The sequence below is a fragment of the Cryptotermes secundus genome, unplaced genomic scaffold (assembly GCF_002891405.2).
Source record: "Cryptotermes secundus unplaced genomic scaffold, Csec_1.0 scaffold1, whole genome shotgun sequence".
Lineage (NCBI taxonomy): Eukaryota > Metazoa > Arthropoda > Insecta > Blattodea > Kalotermitidae > Cryptotermes > Cryptotermes secundus.
In genome coordinates this window covers 249,038-268,980 of record NW_019738952.1, presented here as the reverse complement: position 1 = coordinate 268,980, position 19,943 = coordinate 249,038, and the positions used below count along the sequence as shown (strand labels likewise).

General features: G+C 41.2%; 1 protein-coding gene across 4 annotated transcripts in view; it reads right to left on the bottom strand.

Moving 5' to 3' along the window:
• The window catches only part of LOC111871348, a 92,237-nt gene that overhangs the window by 14,966 nt on the left and 57,328 nt on the right, over positions 1-19,943 (bottom strand). The window contains exons 4-7 of one of the 4 annotated variants that reach the window (XM_023864380.2): positions 8,743-8,877; positions 7,529-7,822; positions 5,474-5,737; positions 3,242-3,335 (exon numbers count right to left, since the gene is read on the bottom strand). In XM_023864380.2, coding sequence (XP_023720148.1) covers positions 3,242-3,335; positions 5,474-5,737; positions 7,529-7,822; positions 8,743-8,877 — 787 coding nt within the window. The remainder of the gene's footprint in view (positions 1-3,241; positions 3,336-5,473; positions 5,738-7,528; positions 7,823-8,742; positions 8,878-19,943) is intronic. The other 3 variants (XM_023864384.2, XM_023864381.2, XM_023864382.2) reach the window with 3 other exon arrangements.

Below are 19,943 nucleotides of genomic sequence, written 5' to 3'. Positions count from 1 at the left end.
TCATATTATAAGGTAAGGTTATAAAACCACCTTTTAAGAGCATTTTAGTGAAAGTTTCATGTTCCTATCTTATAGAATTTAAGAACAATGATGAATAAATAATTTTCGAGCAAAATTTAAATGGCCGGCTGAATATATTACCGCAGGAGCCGCGGCCGCGGAATTTAAATGACCACATCAAAGGGTTAAATATCATTATTATATGGTTGTGTCAAAATATTTAAGGCACCTTCAATTATCTGACATGTAAGAAAATTGAAATTTAATTTCTTTAGAGTATTAGGAAAGAAGAACTCTAAAGATTAAGAATAAATTCGGTGACACCTTAAAATCTTGCTTCTTCACATCCCATTTGTTCATTAAAAAGTATGGTAGTCACACTTGAGAATTGTTCGATTTGGCTTGCCACTTTAGCCAATAGATGGTAATGAAAATGAATGAAAATGCAAGTGTGGGCTGTCTCTTTCATAGACCTTATACAAAGACCAAAATCTTTTAGTTACAAGAAGGGAAGCTTGTTTTTATGTTAAATTCTGCTGAAGTTATTTATTTGAAATATATTACATGTTTTATGCCAAAAATAAAAATATTTTAGGATTTTATCTCACAGTTGTGATCCCTAATGTTTATTTGCTTTGCAGGTTCCTTTAAAATATACTAAAAAGCTGTTTAGAATTATGTGATAGCGCAGTCCAAAATTGTTGCCACTCAAAATATGAAATGAAATAAATAATAGAAACATTTAAAGCCAAGCAGAAAGATTACATAGTTCTACTGGTTTTCTTCACTTGTAGTGAAATGCATACAAATTTCTGACTACTGAAACATGGCAGAAACTGTGTGGTACCTACATATTTACAGATTAACCTCTCTCAAAATGAAATAAAGCAGTTTTGCTGTGGAAGTATAAATTGTGCTGGGGAAAGTGCAGAAGAACCAACTGTAATGGGGAATATACTCTACCTCAGTGATACAACACATTTACACGCTACTATTCTAAGCATATTTAGTGTTAAACACTGAATTTTCCCATTTGAGTTTAATTTTATATACAGAATTCTGAGCAAGTATTTCAGTTGAATCTCACTCATAGATTCAACGCTTAGTTAGATTTAGATCAGATTTGATTTTGAAGTTTTCACAGTGGTGGTTATGAGGAGTTCTGTCTTCTGGGATAAAACACTGTGTAGCCCACTGAAAGTAAACTGATGTTTCAAAGAAACATAATGTCTGCCTCATCAGGGTCTGCTTGCTGCCTACATCATGCTGGTTTCTTGCTTGGCTTACCCATTTATCCTGAAGATGGAGGCATTTTTTGACTACAAAGTGTTATATCCCAGAAGACATAACTCTTCATAGATCAGCTTTGTCTGTGCACTGATTAAGAGATTCTTTCCTGATAGTAAGACCATGTCTCACAGTCATACAAATCAAAAGGCAGACTGATAGAAATTGAATGACTTTGGTCTATTTAAAGACACTTCTGGATGCCAGTACAGGGCTTGTGTAGCATCAAATGAGACAGGAAGGTGATAATTAATGATGAGTAATGATGGGAATTTGGAAGTATGTGATCATGACCCATTTGATGGTACTCTACTGGCATTCACCTGGAGAGGCCGAAAAAGTCATACAAATGTAGAAAATTTTATTACACAGAATTGCTTCATGAATATCTGTGGAAAAGATATAACATTAATTTTCTAAATTTCAAGGTGACAACTTTTCAGCAAAACTTATTTCAAAGTCTGCCAGATTATAAATTTTGACTTCACCAAGTCCTAGTTCACCCTTTTTCTGATAAGCACACCTTCCCCTTGCACTCATCTTACCTAGTCTTGGGCCACACCATAGCTCAAGCAGTTAGTCACTTGCTTCCCACCGCGGCGGCCCGGGTTCGATCCCGGGTCTGGTCAAGTGAGATTTGTGGTGGACAAAGTGGCGCTGGGGCAGGTTTTCTCTGAGTACTTCGGTTTTCCATGCCAATCTTAGTTCCACCAATTGCTCCACAATCACCCTCACCTATCATCTGGGGCTGGTGCAATAGGCCAGAAGTGGCCGCAGTACAAGGGTCTTAGTCCCACCCCACTAGCAATAAAAAAAAATAAAATACGTAGTCTTACCTTTTTTTCTCTTAAATGGGATCCTTATTAGTCTTATTATTAAGCCTCCTACACTCAGAGAACTCAAATAAGAAAATTTCACATACTGCCATTCACACATACACTCATTGGAGTGAAACCTGCCTTCACTGTATGATTTTGTAGTGAAATTATCACTTTGTTTCAAAGTTTATAGCACACAGGTCATACCTAGCCGTTGCTAACTCTTTGTTTCTCTGATGATGTTTAAAAGTGGATACTATTTTGTGTTCTTTCAGCATCCTTCACTTGTATCTTATCTTTGTTATCCAAAACATTTCAAGCACAATTCGTGAGTTATAAGGAAACTTGAAAATTATGCCATCACTTAACATGAGAAGTATGTTCTATTGAATATGACTCATCTGAAATGAGTGAGCATGCAAGGAATCTGTCTTTATTGGGAGAACTATATTAGTCTTCTTTTTATATAATCAATGTGATCAGAGCGAAAATATAATTACTCTGACTGTTATACAGTTTCAAAGGATCAATAAAATTGTTACCAATAACAAATTAGAGATAAATGGGGAAATTGCAACAGGCAGCATCTGTGCCATATCTTAAATATTATTCCAGTCTTCCTGGTTGACTGAGGAAAACAACATTCAGGATAGCTGACTTCTAGGCTGAAAAACAAAATCAAGCACCTCACAGATATAAATAAAAATTGCTACCCTAAGTATTGTGATAACTGAGGCATTTTTCAACGTCATTTACGAGTACAGTGTCATCCTACAAATTTAGGTAATGAAGGAGTTAAATGATGAATGTATGAATGTAAGAGCGGTAGGCCTTCTCGGCCCTTGCACCGCAACCTACAGTGGTCTATTGTGCTAGTCCCAGTGATGTGACAGGAATGCAAGGAGAAACCTTAGTCAGTATAGCAACCATAACAGTCTATGAGTTAAAACAAATGTACACAGCGAGTCAGGTTTCATACCAAAGGGATGTCTATGTACACTCATCTAAAGCTTGAGCAGAGAACAGAGTTGTACAGAGATGCCGAAACTGAGAGTTTCACTGTCAGGCACCAGGTAGCAGCAGTGTTGCAGAGAGGAGAAAGCTCATCCAATCACTGACCCTTAAATGGTACATACTTGTATTTATAGTGATGTATTCCTTTATATTTGTACCTGTCTGAATCTGCAACTAATCCATTGCCTTTGTGATTAAAAATGTGACTGCTTTGATCTGAAATAGAATAAAACAGATGCATTAGGATATGTAACACATCATACTTATCCCATACAGCTAGAGTCAAAAGTGCTTCAATTATTTTATGTTGACTGCCATAAAAATGAGGTTTTAAGTTTGTAATAACAATGGAACATAAAAACTTTATTATGTGTGAGCTCTCCATATCAAGCAGTCCCTTGTCAAGATTGCATGGCACAACCTCACAGTGCAGGTGAGGAGATGACCTTCAGGTATGGAGAGAGCTGTGAATATATTGAATACAAAGATGACAAAGAGGGAATGGCTCTAGTTTTGTGGTTGGTTGGGATAGCAGCTACTCGCCATATAAAACTAGTATTTTACAGAATATTGCACTGTGCCTCGGGCTGTATGTTCTCCAATGCACATGGCATTGAACCTTCAGGTTCAATAAACAATGGGGAATTTCTTGACTATATGAGTGACTCTTAGCTTCTCAAGAAGTGATCTGCTCCATGGAGTTAGTTATAACCTTCTTTATTAAATAGTAAATTTTATAAAATTCATCTCATAATAGTTTCTTACATTAAGGTTATGGGCTCATAATTTCTGTGGTGACAGTGTAATAGTGAAAATAAATTCATTCTGTAGTTATGTGAATTTCGTACCAATTTCCATGCTGGTTTGTTATTTAGAAACATCTATCTTGTGTTTAGTTTCCTTGATAATAAAATTTGTATTGTCGAAAAGCCACAAATAGTTAACATCAGGTGTTCAGAGACAGGTTTCTTCTCCTGATCTTTCCAGACACTAAGTAAATTTGGAACAGAAATACCAGTGTTTCACTCAAGATATGTTGTGCTCAACATGGAAAGTGCTAAGAAAAAATTTTTATCAGAATAGTTATAATGGAAAATTAATAAAAACACAATCAGTTGTCTACACCAGAGCCAATAAAATTAAATTATGATCATGGAATTTGGTAAAGAATAATGAGAATAGTCTCCATGCCTCAGAGAGAATTCAAACCAGAGTCATAAGCATCTTTCATTACACGATTACCTTATGGTACTTATATCAAGTGCAGAAGCTACACTCTGCTGAAAAATATTTTATGTGATGTTTGTGAATGTTGAGTTGAATAGGATATTGAAATAAGTAACAATATCTTATTCTGAGGCCTACTTCTAGCCCTTGGCTTGATGGACCTCAAAGACCAAGAAATCTTTGTGGCGGACTGATCTGGGTAGCATTTGAAGTATGAGTCATATGCATTACAGCCATTGGTTTAATCTTCAAACTGGAACAAGAGGAGGCTGAGAAGAGGAAGATGCATTACAGCTGAGGTCATGAACTAAGGGTGGGATAAGGTGCCAAATTTACTAGCACTGGTTTAATTTTATCTCTGTTATGAACTCAGATTTCCATGAATGCGAATGGTGTCCACGTGACTGGTATACAGATTTTTCATCAGTGAACTTACAATTTTACTTCAAACCATTTACGTGCCAGATCGAAATTGAAGTACAAAAGAGTAAAAAAAGGGCAAAAGTAATTAATATTTACATCATATGCATTATTAGAATTGGTGGTCTTGCTCTTTATATTTTTGACTAAACTTTTAAAGAGAACAATATTTAATAGGAACATAACATTACTTTAATTCCAAACTGAGGATCAAGCTTCTGAGATTGTCCTAGCCACTTTTTTTTTTCTTTTGTACAAGAGTGTTAAATGAATATGATTCATACACAGGAAAGAACAGAAGTACTCTGAATCAAAAACTGTCTCAGTGCTACTTTGTCCACCACAAATCCCAGATGATCTCTTGCATCTGTAGTGCATAAAAAGCATCAACATCTCGGCCCTGAGAGTAGTTCAAACTACTGAAATATCCATACTGGGACTTTTCATATTTTCTTGATAACAGATACTAATGAAAATCATAATGGCCAGCCAATGGAACCAGTTGCTTATCGTTGGAACTTGTTGGAGCCCAGTATTACTAATACACAGAAAGTGTTTTTAATTTGTCAGATGTGAGGAAAGAGGAAGGTGTAGAGAGGAATCCATAACTTCCCGAACGGGGGCAAATGTCTTACTCCTGAATCACCATGTCCAAACATTGCTGACAGGGAAAATGTTAATTGCCACAGCTTCAACGCCTCACTCACCCTCATATTCGTGATTATTTCCACTTTGAATCTGATTCATAGGGCCTTGATAGGTGGCTGCAGGGGACATCGGTTGCTGCTGATAATTTTGCCATTGAAGGTTGTTACTGTTGCTTCCACCGCTGTAGCCTGGTCCCTGTCCTTCCCTGCCATACAGTCTGTTGCCCTGTTGTTGCTGTTGTTGCAGTTGTTGGTTGTTTTGGGATACAGGAAACAACTTCTGACTGCTGCTGAGGTTAACACCATTATTGCTGGCTTGAGTTCCTGGAAGTGTAAATGTAATAGTGAATGATCAGGTGAAATTTGATGAGATAATGGGAATAAGTATGAATAAGCTTGTCAATGATTTCACAATGCGCACTATTTTAAAAAATTAATACCCACTGGATTTCACTACTCCAAGCAACATTTTTGCAGCATAATATTAGTATACTAGCACAAAGTCCATCTAAATTTCAACACAAAGTTATTAAAACCAACTCTGTCAAAAATGTGTAATTTCAATAAAAGGTAAAAAAAAAAAAAGAATATAAAGCTATCCCTGTAGCAGGCCATGAAGGCCCATAGGGTTGTGAGACGTCGAGGCTCCCACATTTTATAAACAATCAGGTCACAGATGAAGGTGAGGTTGTCAGCCTTACGAGCCAGCTGCCCTTTACCCTCCATTAAGATTCCTGGTACTCATTTCTCTTAGAGGCTGAGTTGACCCCAGGGCCATAGTGCGGCTGGAAGGATTAGGTCAACTGAAAAATTGTCTCATTGGGAAACAAACCTGCGATCTTCTGGCCTGTAGCATAGTGCTTCAACCAACTATGCTACCACGTGCCCTTATGTAACCCCAGTAGCTTGATATATTCTTGTTAAGACATCTGCATTTATACTGAGGTGCTAAATTTGATAGAATAACAATATGCAATAATTAATACTTCTATTTAGAATACTTCTTTTTGGCAAAATTTAACGAATGTTCAGCAATAACTCCTCAAGCATAGTGCTGCCATCTTCAGCTTTTATTCATAACTACTTGCTAACATACATAATGAGAAAGAGCAAACCTTCTCTTTTTTCATGTAAGGACTGAAGTACTTCATTTTATATGAATGTATCATTTTCAGGCGGAGGATTAGGTTATATTTTCTCCAATAGTGTGCAGTCTCCTGCATATCATCATTCATGCACTGAAAAGTCTGACCTTGACATGTTGCTACTATACTAATTCAGACTTCACAATAAGCAACACAGGCTGTCATTTCTTACCATTCATGGGTAACACTGGGCTATGACCTATGTAACTAGACATGGCTACACCAATATCACCAAGCCAGCTTGCCAGTGAATGAAGATAAGAAAAACCTTAATCTGAATAACATACATTTTTGTTCGAATATATACGGGACAGCCACGCTTCATTGAATGAGTGCTGCTGACTGATTGCTAAGATTGTGGTCTTTGGAAAATAGTGCTGTATAGCATGGTAAATACAGGTGTCAGCACTTCAGAGGAATGTGCTACCTCCATTTTCAGAGTCAGAGTGGCCCTACAGCTGGAGGTAGCATACTGCTCCAAAACAGTATTATGTCTATCATAGACAATAATCAGAACACTTACTGCTATGAGGACTTCAAATCTGAGTGTAGGTATACAGTACCTTATGGTTTACTGCTTTATTCTCAGATCAGCAACTTGAATTACATGAATATTGGCCCTAGGACCGCATAATTCCAATCTCTTTCCATAATCTTCACTGTAGGCATTTCAAACAAATGATTATTTTTGCATAGGATTCTGTTCCACCACTGAGAAAAGTGACTCAAGTGGCAATGCTTCTGATTTGTATACAGGAGGTTGCGAGTTCAAATTTTGTCCAGGACAGCAACTATCCAGAGTTAGGTTTTCATGTTTTTCCTCAGTCCCTCCAGGCAAATGCTGGGATAGTGTATTAAAATAAGGCCATTAACACACCTTTCCAGTACACTGTTTCCTTTAATTAATCATTCTTCCTATATAATCTGATTGACTGATAATGTCACGAAATTAAAAATACAAAATGTATACCACCATATTGTTGTGGTTGCTGTGGTTGTGGCCATCCCTGCTGCTGTCTGTACAGTGGAGCAGCACCACTGTGTGCTGACAGTTGCTGATTGGCCACTGCAGCACCAATCACCTGTGACTGCATCTGCTGGTTCATGTTCACTTGTTGCTGTTGGTGGTGCATTTTGTTGTATGTAGATATCGCTGGAAGTGGCCCATTTCCTCCTGATTCCTTGTTGTCATTCACTGCTGGCAGAGTCTGCAGTGCTGGAGGTGGTTGCGTAGTGCCTGTAACGCTGTCTATCAGTGTCCTACCTTTCAATGACATTATTAAATCAGTATTTCTAAATTTATTCACTACAATAAACTTTCAAGTATTAGACTTTTTAAAACATTTTGAATAAACTTATATTTATACAGAGTGGACTCTTCAGCTTCGTGAGTAGAGTGACAGACTGCTGGCCGGGCAGCTGGGATTCAGTTCATTGCAGAGGCAATGCTGTTTCCTTTTGCCAACACCTTTATACTGGTGCTGTCCCATCCTTTTATTCATTGGGTACTAAAGATTTTTTTTCTTGTGGAGTAAAGCTACAGAGCACAAAGCTAATCACTCATCTCTATCTAATGATGCAGCTAAAAGTGCATGGAGTGTTACCTCTATGCCCGATATGTGTTCATGGCATGGTACTTAACACAGGACGACTAGTCCCACAAGACTTATATTAATATTGTCATACGTATGTGTGACTGTAGGTGGGGTATGGATTGGTGAAACAGGTCATAACTACAAATAGCTATAACACTATCGCTGTTTCTACATTTTATAGTTCACTAGAGCACACAATCTAGTGTTCTCAGTCTATTACTAGATGTTTCCTGGTAATGGCTCCAACAATGGCTATTCCTCTGCCTCTGGCTCAAGTCCACCTTTGCAGAATCCTATACAGAACTGACGAAACCCAAGTCAAAGTCACATTGCGACTGACGGTCATTCAGTCAGTCAGTAAGTCTTGGTGTCAAGCCCATCTGGTGCTCATGACCAGATATTTATTGCTTTTTGACAGTTATGGTCTTGTTTTTTGTGGGGCGTCCTCTCTGACGAGAGGACGGGTCTGTCTTCTATATATGCTGCTGCCCCGTTTTGTAATTATAATGACTTCCACCTGTACATCCCTAATACCATGACATAATACAGTTATTAAGAACTTAAGAATAAGTTTCAAATAGTTAATTACCTAAATCCGGACAGTCCAGTTCCAGTGCCTCATCACTTCCATCTGCACACTGTGGGATTCCATCACATGCATTGTAGATTGCAATACATTCGCCAGAACTGTGGCACTCAAATTGATACCGGCTGCAGTGACGTCCTGAAACAATCATAAGTACATCATTTCGTTTAATGTGCTAATAGACACTACCTGATAAAATTTACAGTGGTGCATGATGTTGAAACTTCATTCCCAGTCAACACATCCAACATTTATATGCTATTTGTAAAATCATTAATACTAATACCACATATATGTTTAGTGTGTCCAACATTAACCACACAATGACACACACTCAAATTCTGACAAAGTGGTCTGGAAAATGTTTGTACCAAAATCAGATTAACCAAGTTCACAATGTGGGGTATTACAACCTGGCAAGACATTGAACTTATTCAGTTTAATGCCAGTATGGTCAGACATTTTGAGGAAAGCAACAAATAAAACAGGTATAGTCCACATAATATGATAAATTATATATATTATGTTATTTATTAAAGTGCAATTGGGTTTTAGCCCAGTGGCAGTAGTACACAATAGGACACAACAGACAAGTAACACACATTACACTAAGTGACAACACGTTCAAACAAAACAATACACAAAACACAACAATAAGGACATCCTACCACAGTGAATACAAATCAAATACGATTAACAACTACAACAATGAAACACAGAATTTGAGCAGTATGATTTAAATTTAAAACTGCGTTGTTTACAGGAATTGTAAGGTCATCTTTCTTCTCCAGTTCACCAAATTTGTTAACGTTGCAAACTACCTGCCTGGTTTGACAATATTATATGTTACTTTATGATGCCACACTTCACCACTGAGAAGCCATGCTATACTGACCATGCTAAATAGTTCTGAATTCTACCATGAGATTATTTCTCTTTACCAGACTGTGCACAGTGAGGAAATGCAAGGTTCATACAAGTCAGTTAGTGTTAGTGTCCCTATAGTGAAATCCGAGCAGATATCTTGGAAAGTGGCCACAAGGAAGATGAATGTAAATATGGGAGAATTTCTCAAAGCTACACATAAATCTTGTAGAAATATTTTATGAGGGTGGGAAAACAATGAACTGTCTCAGGATTGTTTCCAGTAATGGGATTTCATATTAGTGATTCAGAACTACACGTCTTCCTGCCACAGTACTGTAGTTTAGTTATTGGTGCTAAAACATATGGTAATTTTGTTTAAAGGATTTAATTAATTCTTCTGCACAACCAACTAACTTAGGAGTATAAAGTACAACAAATTGTGGCAAAAGAGCTTTATAGTCACATGACTTGAAAGGTTAAATTATCTTTAAAGCAATGCCTGCTTGAGAATCCCTGCAGTTCTTATAGCAACTTGTACATATTTGGCGATTCGTGCCAGCATGTATTTATTTTCTGATGTTATATTTCAGCATCGTGCTGCATTGATACGTCACTCATTTCCACTTACTTCCATCTCTAATGCAACACAAATTTTTATTTTAAAATGTCATTTACAGTCACATTTAAATTTCGTAAAATGTCATTAAAACACAGTTTATTTAATTGTCTAGTGGTCAGAGTTTATGGCTACAGAACCAGAGGTCCTGGGTTCGATTCCCGGTGCTACCAGATTTTCTGAGAAGTAGTGGGGTCTGGAACCGGGTCCACTCAGCCTCGTGAGGATAATTGAGGAGCTACTCGAATGGAAAAGTAGCGGCTCCGGTCAAGAAAACCGAGATTAATGGCAGTGGGGATTCGTTGCACTGACCACGCGACACCCTCTACCCGCAAAAGTTGGCACTAACTTCGCCGACAAGCGGCGGTCGCTCGATCGGTACTTGCGGACTACAGGCCACGGAGTTGTATAATGTTTCGGCCCTATAAGGTCATCCTCAGGTAGCTGTTAATTGACTGAAATCGCCGCACTGTATCAACCCATATGTCGATAGAACGGCATCCACGCTTTGTCCCTTTTGTGCGTAGTTTACCTCAGTCGGGCGTGTATCCCTTGTATTCATTAATACAAGGAATTTGAGAATTTGTGATTGTCATCCTACCAGATCCTTGCTCTCTTAGTTGTCAGTATTACATCAGAAACCTCGTGATGGACTGAGATTGAAGCCGGGTATTTCCCGAATACAAAATTGTGATGCATTACCGCGGCCCTAACTTGTTCCATGTGAGGCAGGATAAACCAGTAACGCTACCGGCAACAGGATGAACGACGGGAGTTCGACTTCCGGCTGGGGCAGGACGTTCTGCTTAAGTCGCTCTGGGACCTACATGGGTAGCAGGAGCTCTTTCTCCGAAGAGTGGGCGAGGCGTGAAATTAACTACTCGCTTCCATCTAGTGTCTCAGTAAGGAATAAACAAAGATTTATTAGCACCACTCTCCCTGTACGAATTTATCTGCGGTTCGTAGGTGCAAATGATCCACGTGTTATTGACCTCGCGCTAGTTAGAGGTGAGCGGTCAGCTTCAAGCCCCGACACCTCTTTATCCCCGGGGAAAGGGCCCCCTTTTCCCATTGGAAAAGAGGTTGGGTGGACCCCAGAGCCTGTCTAGATAACGGGGGAGAGGAGAAGATTCTTGCCACTACCGGGACTCGAACTCCAACCCCTCGGCCATCCAGGCCGTAGCCAGTCGCTATACCGACTCCTTGTGATTCGTAGGTGTAGGAAGAGATAACGTTCTCATCTTGTTGAATGGCAGAATTAATCACATTATTTTTTCTTTCAGAAGCAGACAGACTTGGCTGTTCGAGCGGTAACGCTCTAGATATGCATTCGGGAGGCATTCGGTTCGAATTTCGGCCAAGACACGTGCTGTTCTGAGGTTTCTCATGCTGTGACTCGGGATAATCAGGTAAATTCCACGATAACATCTATATTAGGCCGCGGCCGCTTCTTTCTTGTGCACTGTGTACAAGTCCTCTGTCAGTACAGGCTTTGCAAAGCGGATTGCGCCTGTCTTACTTATCTTACAATATAACGGCAGCTTAGTCACTTGAACGTTCGTAACCACGACCGCCGCCAATTTTAAGTCTATCATATTTTCGACGAAGTCAATTCAAAGTCAAAGTTACTTTACTACTGGCGGTTTACTGTCAGTGAGTTCTTGTTGGCGCCAGGCACCTTGAGACTCACGACTAGAGATTTCTTTCCCAGCAGAATTCTAGTGGTTATAGTCCTTATGTACATTCTCTCTGACGAGAAGATGGGTTTGTCTCTTATGAATACGCTTGGCCTTTCGTCAAGTGTACATTTCGCACATATAACACGTTAATGAAAATTCTTCCTTCTGCACGACACACAAGTCTTTTGTCAGTACAGGCTTAGATAGTATTTTTTTTTTTTTTTTGCTATATTCGACTGTCAAGATCAAAGTTATATTACGGCCGACGGTCACTTGGCCAGTCTCTCTTGGAATAAAGAACCCATCTGAGGCTTAAGACCAGGTCTTTATTACTGTCAGACAATTGCAGACATGATGTGGGGCGCTCTCTCTGACGAGAGGACGCGTCTGCCGTTTGCCAGAGTCACAGTCAGCAATAATAAGTCAGTTTTCAGTATGTACAATTTACATTTACATGTTATTAAATGTACAGAGGCCTTGTATATACAACATATACAAGGCTACTGTCAGTCCAGGCTCACGGCAGATTGTGCCCTATCATTTGTAGCTCCTGTTACAACAGCAATCTAGTCACTTGATCGGTGTTATACTTGACCGCCGCCAAGTTTAAACCTCTATATATTCGACTGACTAGACTTGTCCTGCTTATATCATCTCGGCACGGACCGCGTAGAAAACACCGCTTTTCATTATTGTATTCAATTGTTGCGTTCGTGGAAACATGTTTGTTTGCGGAGCCGTTACTTAGCAACAGCTGTTGTATATTTCACGTTCTTTGCCTAACAACGCGTTTACATGCCACAATATTCACCAGTATCTACTATTTAGCGTTATATAGTATAACATACGGTTGCATGGCCAGGATGGACATCCAGCTAGAGGAAATGGAGGCCTATCTAGAAAAGACGGGGGTCGCGGATTTGGAGGAAAATCCAGAAGAAATAAAGTTCGAAGTCGGAGCATCAGAAAGTCCATGGTGGAGAGGCTGCAGTGGGGTCTGTCGGAGCACAGGAAGGCCAATCGGAGGACCAGCGACCAGCCGTGGTATGGCGGAACCAACGGAGAAAGCGGACCAGGGGCGATTTTGAAAGAGGAGCGCCCAAAGGTTCGACTATCGAGAAGAGACGACGGAAGGGCCCGGAATGCAGCAGTGGCATAAGGAACCTAGGCTTGAAACAGCAGCTACGCTTGGGAAGCAAGTAGAGACTATTTATGGGCTCTCGGACAAACCATCGGGCTGGAGATCGCAAAGGAAATACCCAGGTCTTCCGTCGGCATTCGAAAAACGAGTGTTAAGATATTGTGTAGTAGCCGGCCACCACCCAAACGGAAGGAAAGACGACTAGCAGCTTAAGAACCAGAGATGTAGCAGTATTGACCACTCGCGGAACTTTTGCCCGCACCGATCGGAAAAGAAGTTGATGGCGATGTACCTGGACCGACTGGCACCTCATCAGGAAGCCGCTCAGGACGAGCGGCCTTAAGAAGGAGTAGCGGGAGAATAATCACCGTGAGAACCGAGCCAAGTGAAAGGAAGATGAGACCAATCACAGATGTCACCAACACAGCCCTCGGAAAATAAGAAATTGCGGTACGGCTACGAATAGCCTTCCGGAGGGAGCAATGTAACATGTAGGCCCATTGCTGAGCAACGACCGCGATAAGCAAATATACAGGAGTCGTTGCGAATAACGGCTTCGCAAAAAGAAACGTGTTCCCACGGGAACGATTGAACTACAATAATGAGGAGCGGTGTTTGCTACGCGGTCCGTTCCAAGGGATTGTAAACGGGACAAGTTTAGAGATAAGTCAGTTGTGGGATATTCACCAGCAGATAAGGGCGTAAGCAGAGGAAATTGTTAGGATCCGTTATCAAGAAACGACTAGCGAAGACAGAAGACTTTATGTGTGCTGCAGTTACAGTGATCTTTATAGTGTGTAAACCCGTGAGGCTGTTATAGTTACTTGTAGTTACGACTTGTGTGTATAAGTGTTCAATAAATCGAGTCACGAACCCAAACCCGGTTTCTAATCACTCATACACATGGCAATACGTACTGCCAGCGTCGTCCGAACTTCTGTGACGACCTAACATTCACATGGCTTTCAACAAAGTGCCTTCTTGGATCTCCTGAGAACCTTTCACTCACTCCACTACGCAATAGCCGTTACACAGTGTTTTCTGTACAAAATGGAAAGCTTAATGTTCTCCAAGAAGTAGTTTAAAGACTGAAATTTCAGCATTTAGCTTCATCCTCCGGCTAGGAGCAGTACTAGTAGCCAAAGGAATACACGTCGACCTCATAAAATATATCATACTTTATCGTCCAATGACCACGTGTAGTGAGTGAGTGGGCTTGTCCTGTTCCTACGCTGTCGGGCACAATGACGTCGACTGCCGTATAATTACGACGTTGAAGCACGATGTAATTACAATAACGTTGTCTTCAGGATGAAAAGGGCAGGGCTAGATGACGGCTGAAAGAACGTTTGTTTATTTTTATCTTCTTTCTTACTCGGACGTAACTGTACTTTGTAAGGAAGAAGAAGCGACCGCAGGTATGTTTTTTATCTTCAAGTCAAGGTCAAAACTGACTCAAAGTCGCCTGAGGCCTGCAGGATGGTATTACATTCGGTCATTAGATAAAGTTCATACGTTTTATTTTATTTCTGGGTTCGTGCAGGATTTATATTTCTTTTTGTCTTATGAAAAATGTTAAGTACAGCAATCCATCGCCATTTGCAGTTGGATTTTAAATATCAACCGTTTTCCAGTTGTATCCAGTTCGCTTACTACGGTATTTGGTTTCGCGTATCGACGATTTTCATTTTGTGTACAATCTGAGAAATCTGTGGTTTTGCTTCAAACGAGCCTTACAGCCATGCTAACCGTCTTCAGTGCTTTGGTAATCGTCACCGACTGCAGCTCTCGGTATTATACTGTCTTAAATATAGACAATGACACTTGTGACTTCTGTGTTTTAATTGACGTTACTTGACCTTAGAGAAGAAACGGCCAACTCTGGCTTTGTTAACAGCAGTGACGGTTCCCCTATCACCAGTTCCTCATAAGGGATTGCTCTTTATATTAATGGAAACGATTTTAACCTCTGTAACACTAGTCCTGTTCCATTTTCAACCACGGCCAGGCAAGGCCTTTGAGGTACTTTGAAACAAAAAGTCATATTCACTCCAGATTATAGTCGTGCGAGTATAGTATTTTAACCGACTCGGTTCTATTATACACTGAAGATAGAGGCAGTATCTCCGAAATGTCGAAAGTTCCTTCCAAAAGGCCGCGCCATAGCTCAAGCGGTTAGTCGCTGGCTTCCCATCGCTTCGGCCTGGGTTCGATCCCGGTGTGACATGTTGACCCCTCCCACCCCTCAGCGGTAACGTAACGCTCGCGTAATAGGCGAGTAATCACCCCGCATCCTGGCAGCCATGCGCCTGGCAGCCAGTTGTCGCGTATCGGGCGTATATCGCGACAAATAAATTCTCGATGTATTCGATGTAGCGAATTTTATTTCACATTCGCACTTACAATCACCCAAATTACAATCTGACGATTACTGCTATCTGCAGTATCACAAATAGTACACTCCAAATGCCACAATACAACTGACTGGTTGCTGGCTAACTCGACGATAGGTCCAGGACTCGCTGACTGACTCAGTACAACTCGACTCGGCGACTGTTACAGTACAACTCAGTACAACTGACTGTGAATAGCCTTCGCTGCTCCCTATGTAGCCACGATCGGACAATACGGGAAAACGGCCACGTAATAGGCACCCTTTTTGCTAGCCACGCTGTCCGATTACGTCACCGCTGTTGATTCGCCTTGCACAGTTACCCGGTTACGGGGCTCGGCTATCTTCGGCTTCGCTCGGCTCTCTTCGGCTCCGCTCGTGACGTCACCGCGCATGGCTGCCAGGATGCGGGGTGATTACTCGCCTATTACGCGAGCGTTACGTTACCGCTGAGGGGTGGGAGGGGTCAACATGTCACACCGGGTCTGGTCAAGTGGGATTTGTGGTGGACAAAGTGGCGCTGGGCCAGGTTTTCTCCGAGTACTTCGGTTTCCCCTGCCAATCTTTATTGCACCAGTTGCTCCACAATCACCCTCACGTATCTGGGGCTGGTACAATAGGCCAGAAGTGGCCGCAGCACAAGGGACTTAGTCACATCCCCACTTGCAATAAAAAAAATCCTCCAAAAACTTGCTGCTACGAACAAGCCTAATGGTAAAAATATCACTCTTTAAGCTTCTAACTTACAATTCGAGCGACTAAGGAAAACCACGATATTCTCAGCCAGAATACTCGGCCCGGCAGCTTTGTAACCGGCATTGCCCCAGTTCAAGCCGAAAGCGTTATGGTCCTGTCATGTTCCATTATCGTGCCAGATCTCTCGCATTTAAATACTGTGAATCATAATTCCATGTTAACAGTTTTATTATTATACGGCCGATACAATCGTGCAAACGTTTGGTGTGTCTATACGTAGTACATGTGAACATATGGTGTGTCTATACGTAGTACATGCAAATGTATGGTGTGTCTATACGTAGTACATGCAAATGTATGGTGTGTCTATACGTAGTACATGTGAACATATGGTGTGTCTATACGTAGTACATGCAAATGTATGGTGTGTATACGTAGTACATGCAAACGTATTGTGTCTATACGTAGTACATGTGAACATACGGTGTGTCTATACGTAGTACATGCAAATGTATGGTGTGTCTATACGTAGTACATGTGAACATATGGTGTGTCCATACGTAGTACATGCAAATGTATGGCGTGTCTATATGTAGTACATAACAAACGTATTGTGTCTATACGTAGTACATGCAAACGTATGGTGGGGGTACGTAGTAAATAACAAACGTATGGTGTGTCTGTACCAGGCTGTGTCGGCTGAATAATAATAAATTCTATCTTTTTTTTTATTGCTAGTGGGGTGGGACTAAGTCCCTTGTACTGCGGCCACTTCTGGCCTATTGTACCAGCCCCAGATGGTAGGTGAGGATGATTGTGGAGCAGTTGGTGGAATGAAGATTGGCAGAGGAAACCGAAGTCATCGGAGAAAACCTGCCCCAGTGCCACTTTGTCCACCACAGATCCCACTTGACCAGACCCGGGATCGAACCCGGGCCGCCGCGGTGGGAAGCCAGCGACTAACCACTTGAGCTATGGCGCTGCCTCCTGGAAACGTTATCTTACACACAATATGATGCTGCAGTGTAAATGTTCTTCATGTTAGCAGTTTTCNGGGGGGGGGGGGGGGGGGGGTGCCCCGGTTGCATGAAAATGACTTTAAATTAGAAATAGTAATCATACCTGAATATGATGTCACTGACTAATCAGATCGAAATGTTTATGCTTCTAACAATATGGACGAGAGGACAAGTCCTTGAACTTTCTGAGCGTTCCACATCTGGGTGGAGGAAAGTCGTCCTTGCCCTTAGCACTGCGCTATGAAACCGCAAAAGGACGTTGAATTAAAGTTTAACTAGTGCTTAGTTCACGCTTGTGACGCCTTCACCCTCAGGACAAGAACCCTTTTATGTTTCTGAATAATAATATTATGAGCTCCAGAGTAAATGTGGAGGCAACGGTGAATAGGAAAATCCAAATCTCCTATCCCGGAACGAACCGTGTCCGTCCAGTTCCATAGTTCACTTTCCTGAACTGTTAAGTCTTTTCTCGACACGAATTCATTTAGGCGTATATACTATGTGACTATGTTCGTCACCGTGCCCCTCACCAGAGAAGGTACAACCAGTCGCGAGCGGTAAAGGTCGTTGGCTCTTCCGGGGTCGAATTCAACACCGTTGCTGCTGCGTCCGTCCATCTCGAAAAGCAATTACCAACAAGTTCTTATCCGCCCCCGCCATAGGCAGTACAGCCAACACCAGATTGCAGTCAACCGCTATGTAATGCCCAAGAGTTACAGTTCTGTAATGTGCCGTGCCAGTTGCCTATGTTTCATTATTTTGCGCTTTCCTTCCACAACGCGTGTAATTTGAAAGCATAATAAGAATATTTTTTTTAATTTGCATGTTATATGTCAATGAAATTTGGTATTCGGGGTTTGCAATAAAAGCTATCAGACGAATGTCAGTTTGGTCTGCATCGGTCTGCTATAACCGCTGCTTTACGCGAATCATAAATCGAATGTCAGTATTTTGCAAAATAACAAAAAGGGGGGGTTATCGTATATACACTGGTACATGATATAAAATATAGACATTTTATTAATGCTAGTGTGGTGGGGCTAAACTCCTTGTACTGCGGCCACTTCTGGCCTATTCTACCAACCCCAGATGATAGGTGAGGGTGATTGTGGAGTAAGTGGTGGAATGAAGATTGGCAGGGGAAACCGAAGTACTCGGAGAAACCCTGCCCCAGCGCCACTTTGTCCACCACAAGTCCCACTTGAACAGACCCGGGATCGAACCAGGGCCGCCGCAGTGGGAAGCCAACGACTAACCGCTTGAGCTATGGCGCGGCCCAGCTCCATAAGTAAGTAAGTATGTAGTACAATATTTTCTATTTGCATATTCTGAACATCAAAGCCAGGGAGGAGGTTAAAGCAAAGAAAAAAAAAGAGAGGAAAATATGTTAACTCCAAACTGGAGCATCCTACTTGCTCCACAATGTGTTATTAAGATGTGAGTTTATTACATAATATTTTAATTGCATTCCATTCATTTGTAAATAGTCATCAGACCTGAGAAAGCGTAAGTCTAATTTTTCTTTCGTGTAACGATACAAGTGAAGACCGTATTTGTCATCCATACATAATGTATGCCATCTGCCATCAAGTTCAGATCCTCTGTCGCGTGCACCCAGCCGTTTATTCTTTCGATAAAATGGGCTATTTTTCCTAGGATGAAGCCTGAAGCCCACAACTCAATGCTGTCTACTGGAGAGGTTAAAATGCGTGGAACTTCACCTCCACTCCTCTATATGACTTCAAGGAGTTGTGCTTAGACTAGGGACCGCTAGGGACATGTTTGAGGCGTGGGTCCACACAGCCCTTAGTCATTCCGTTTAGTGCAGCAGTTTATCGTTTACTTCACAAAATGAAGTTGATTGTAATGGGAATTTTTATTATCTAGTGGCATAGCTCTGTGAGAGCACTTCATGTCATTCAGGTTGCAAGAGTACATGAAGTTTTAAGAGATTTTGCATGTTTCACAAGGCGTGAGTGGTTTTCTATTTCGACACAAAGACACCCAAGCTGCTTCTCTTAGACACAACAGCTAGGCCTATTTGTTGTTTTCAAGTGTACTTCAATTCCCTTTTAAACACTTAAGAACCTCAGTTTCTTTTAACCTAAAAAGCCTCGTTCAATTGACCCTGTCCGGCTATATTCTTTCAGAGTGTTGGACTACACACAAACCTCATAAACTCGGCAATCACAAACAGAACTGTTGGTTTGAAGCAAGAATTTCCATTCCTTCTAGACTTTGGTATCGGAGTGTTCAGGCTAACGTTTCCGTTTCTGTACCCCCCCNGAGGTTTCAGGGCAACCTTTCCCTTTCCTTCCCCCCCCCCCCCATTCTAAGGAAAGAACCACGGATCTACCGGATAGAAAACTGGAAAGCGAAGAAAATAATCTCCGGTGCTGCAGGAAATAGAAACATGGCTGCCCACCCCTCAGTAAACAGCTGAAGGGGAGATCCCGACTAATAATAATAAAACTAAAAAGAAAGAGCAGGTTAGAGTGTCGAAATGCTTAATGCTTGTATTCGGGAGGTGCTCGTTTAGAATTTCGGCCAGAAAACCGCCTTTCCCCATAATATTTCTTGGTTTTCCTCCGTCCCTCCAGGAAAGCATCTAGATTACTCGAAAATTCTACTTTTCGAGATCCTTCCTAATTCATCATTAACCAGACATTCTAAACTTCGACTCCATATAATCTGTGATTCTGGCGGTGTCGTGAAGTAAACCACAAGAAAGAACATGGAGCTAGACACAAGAAACGCTCACCACAATCCAATGGACTGATATATATCATCATAC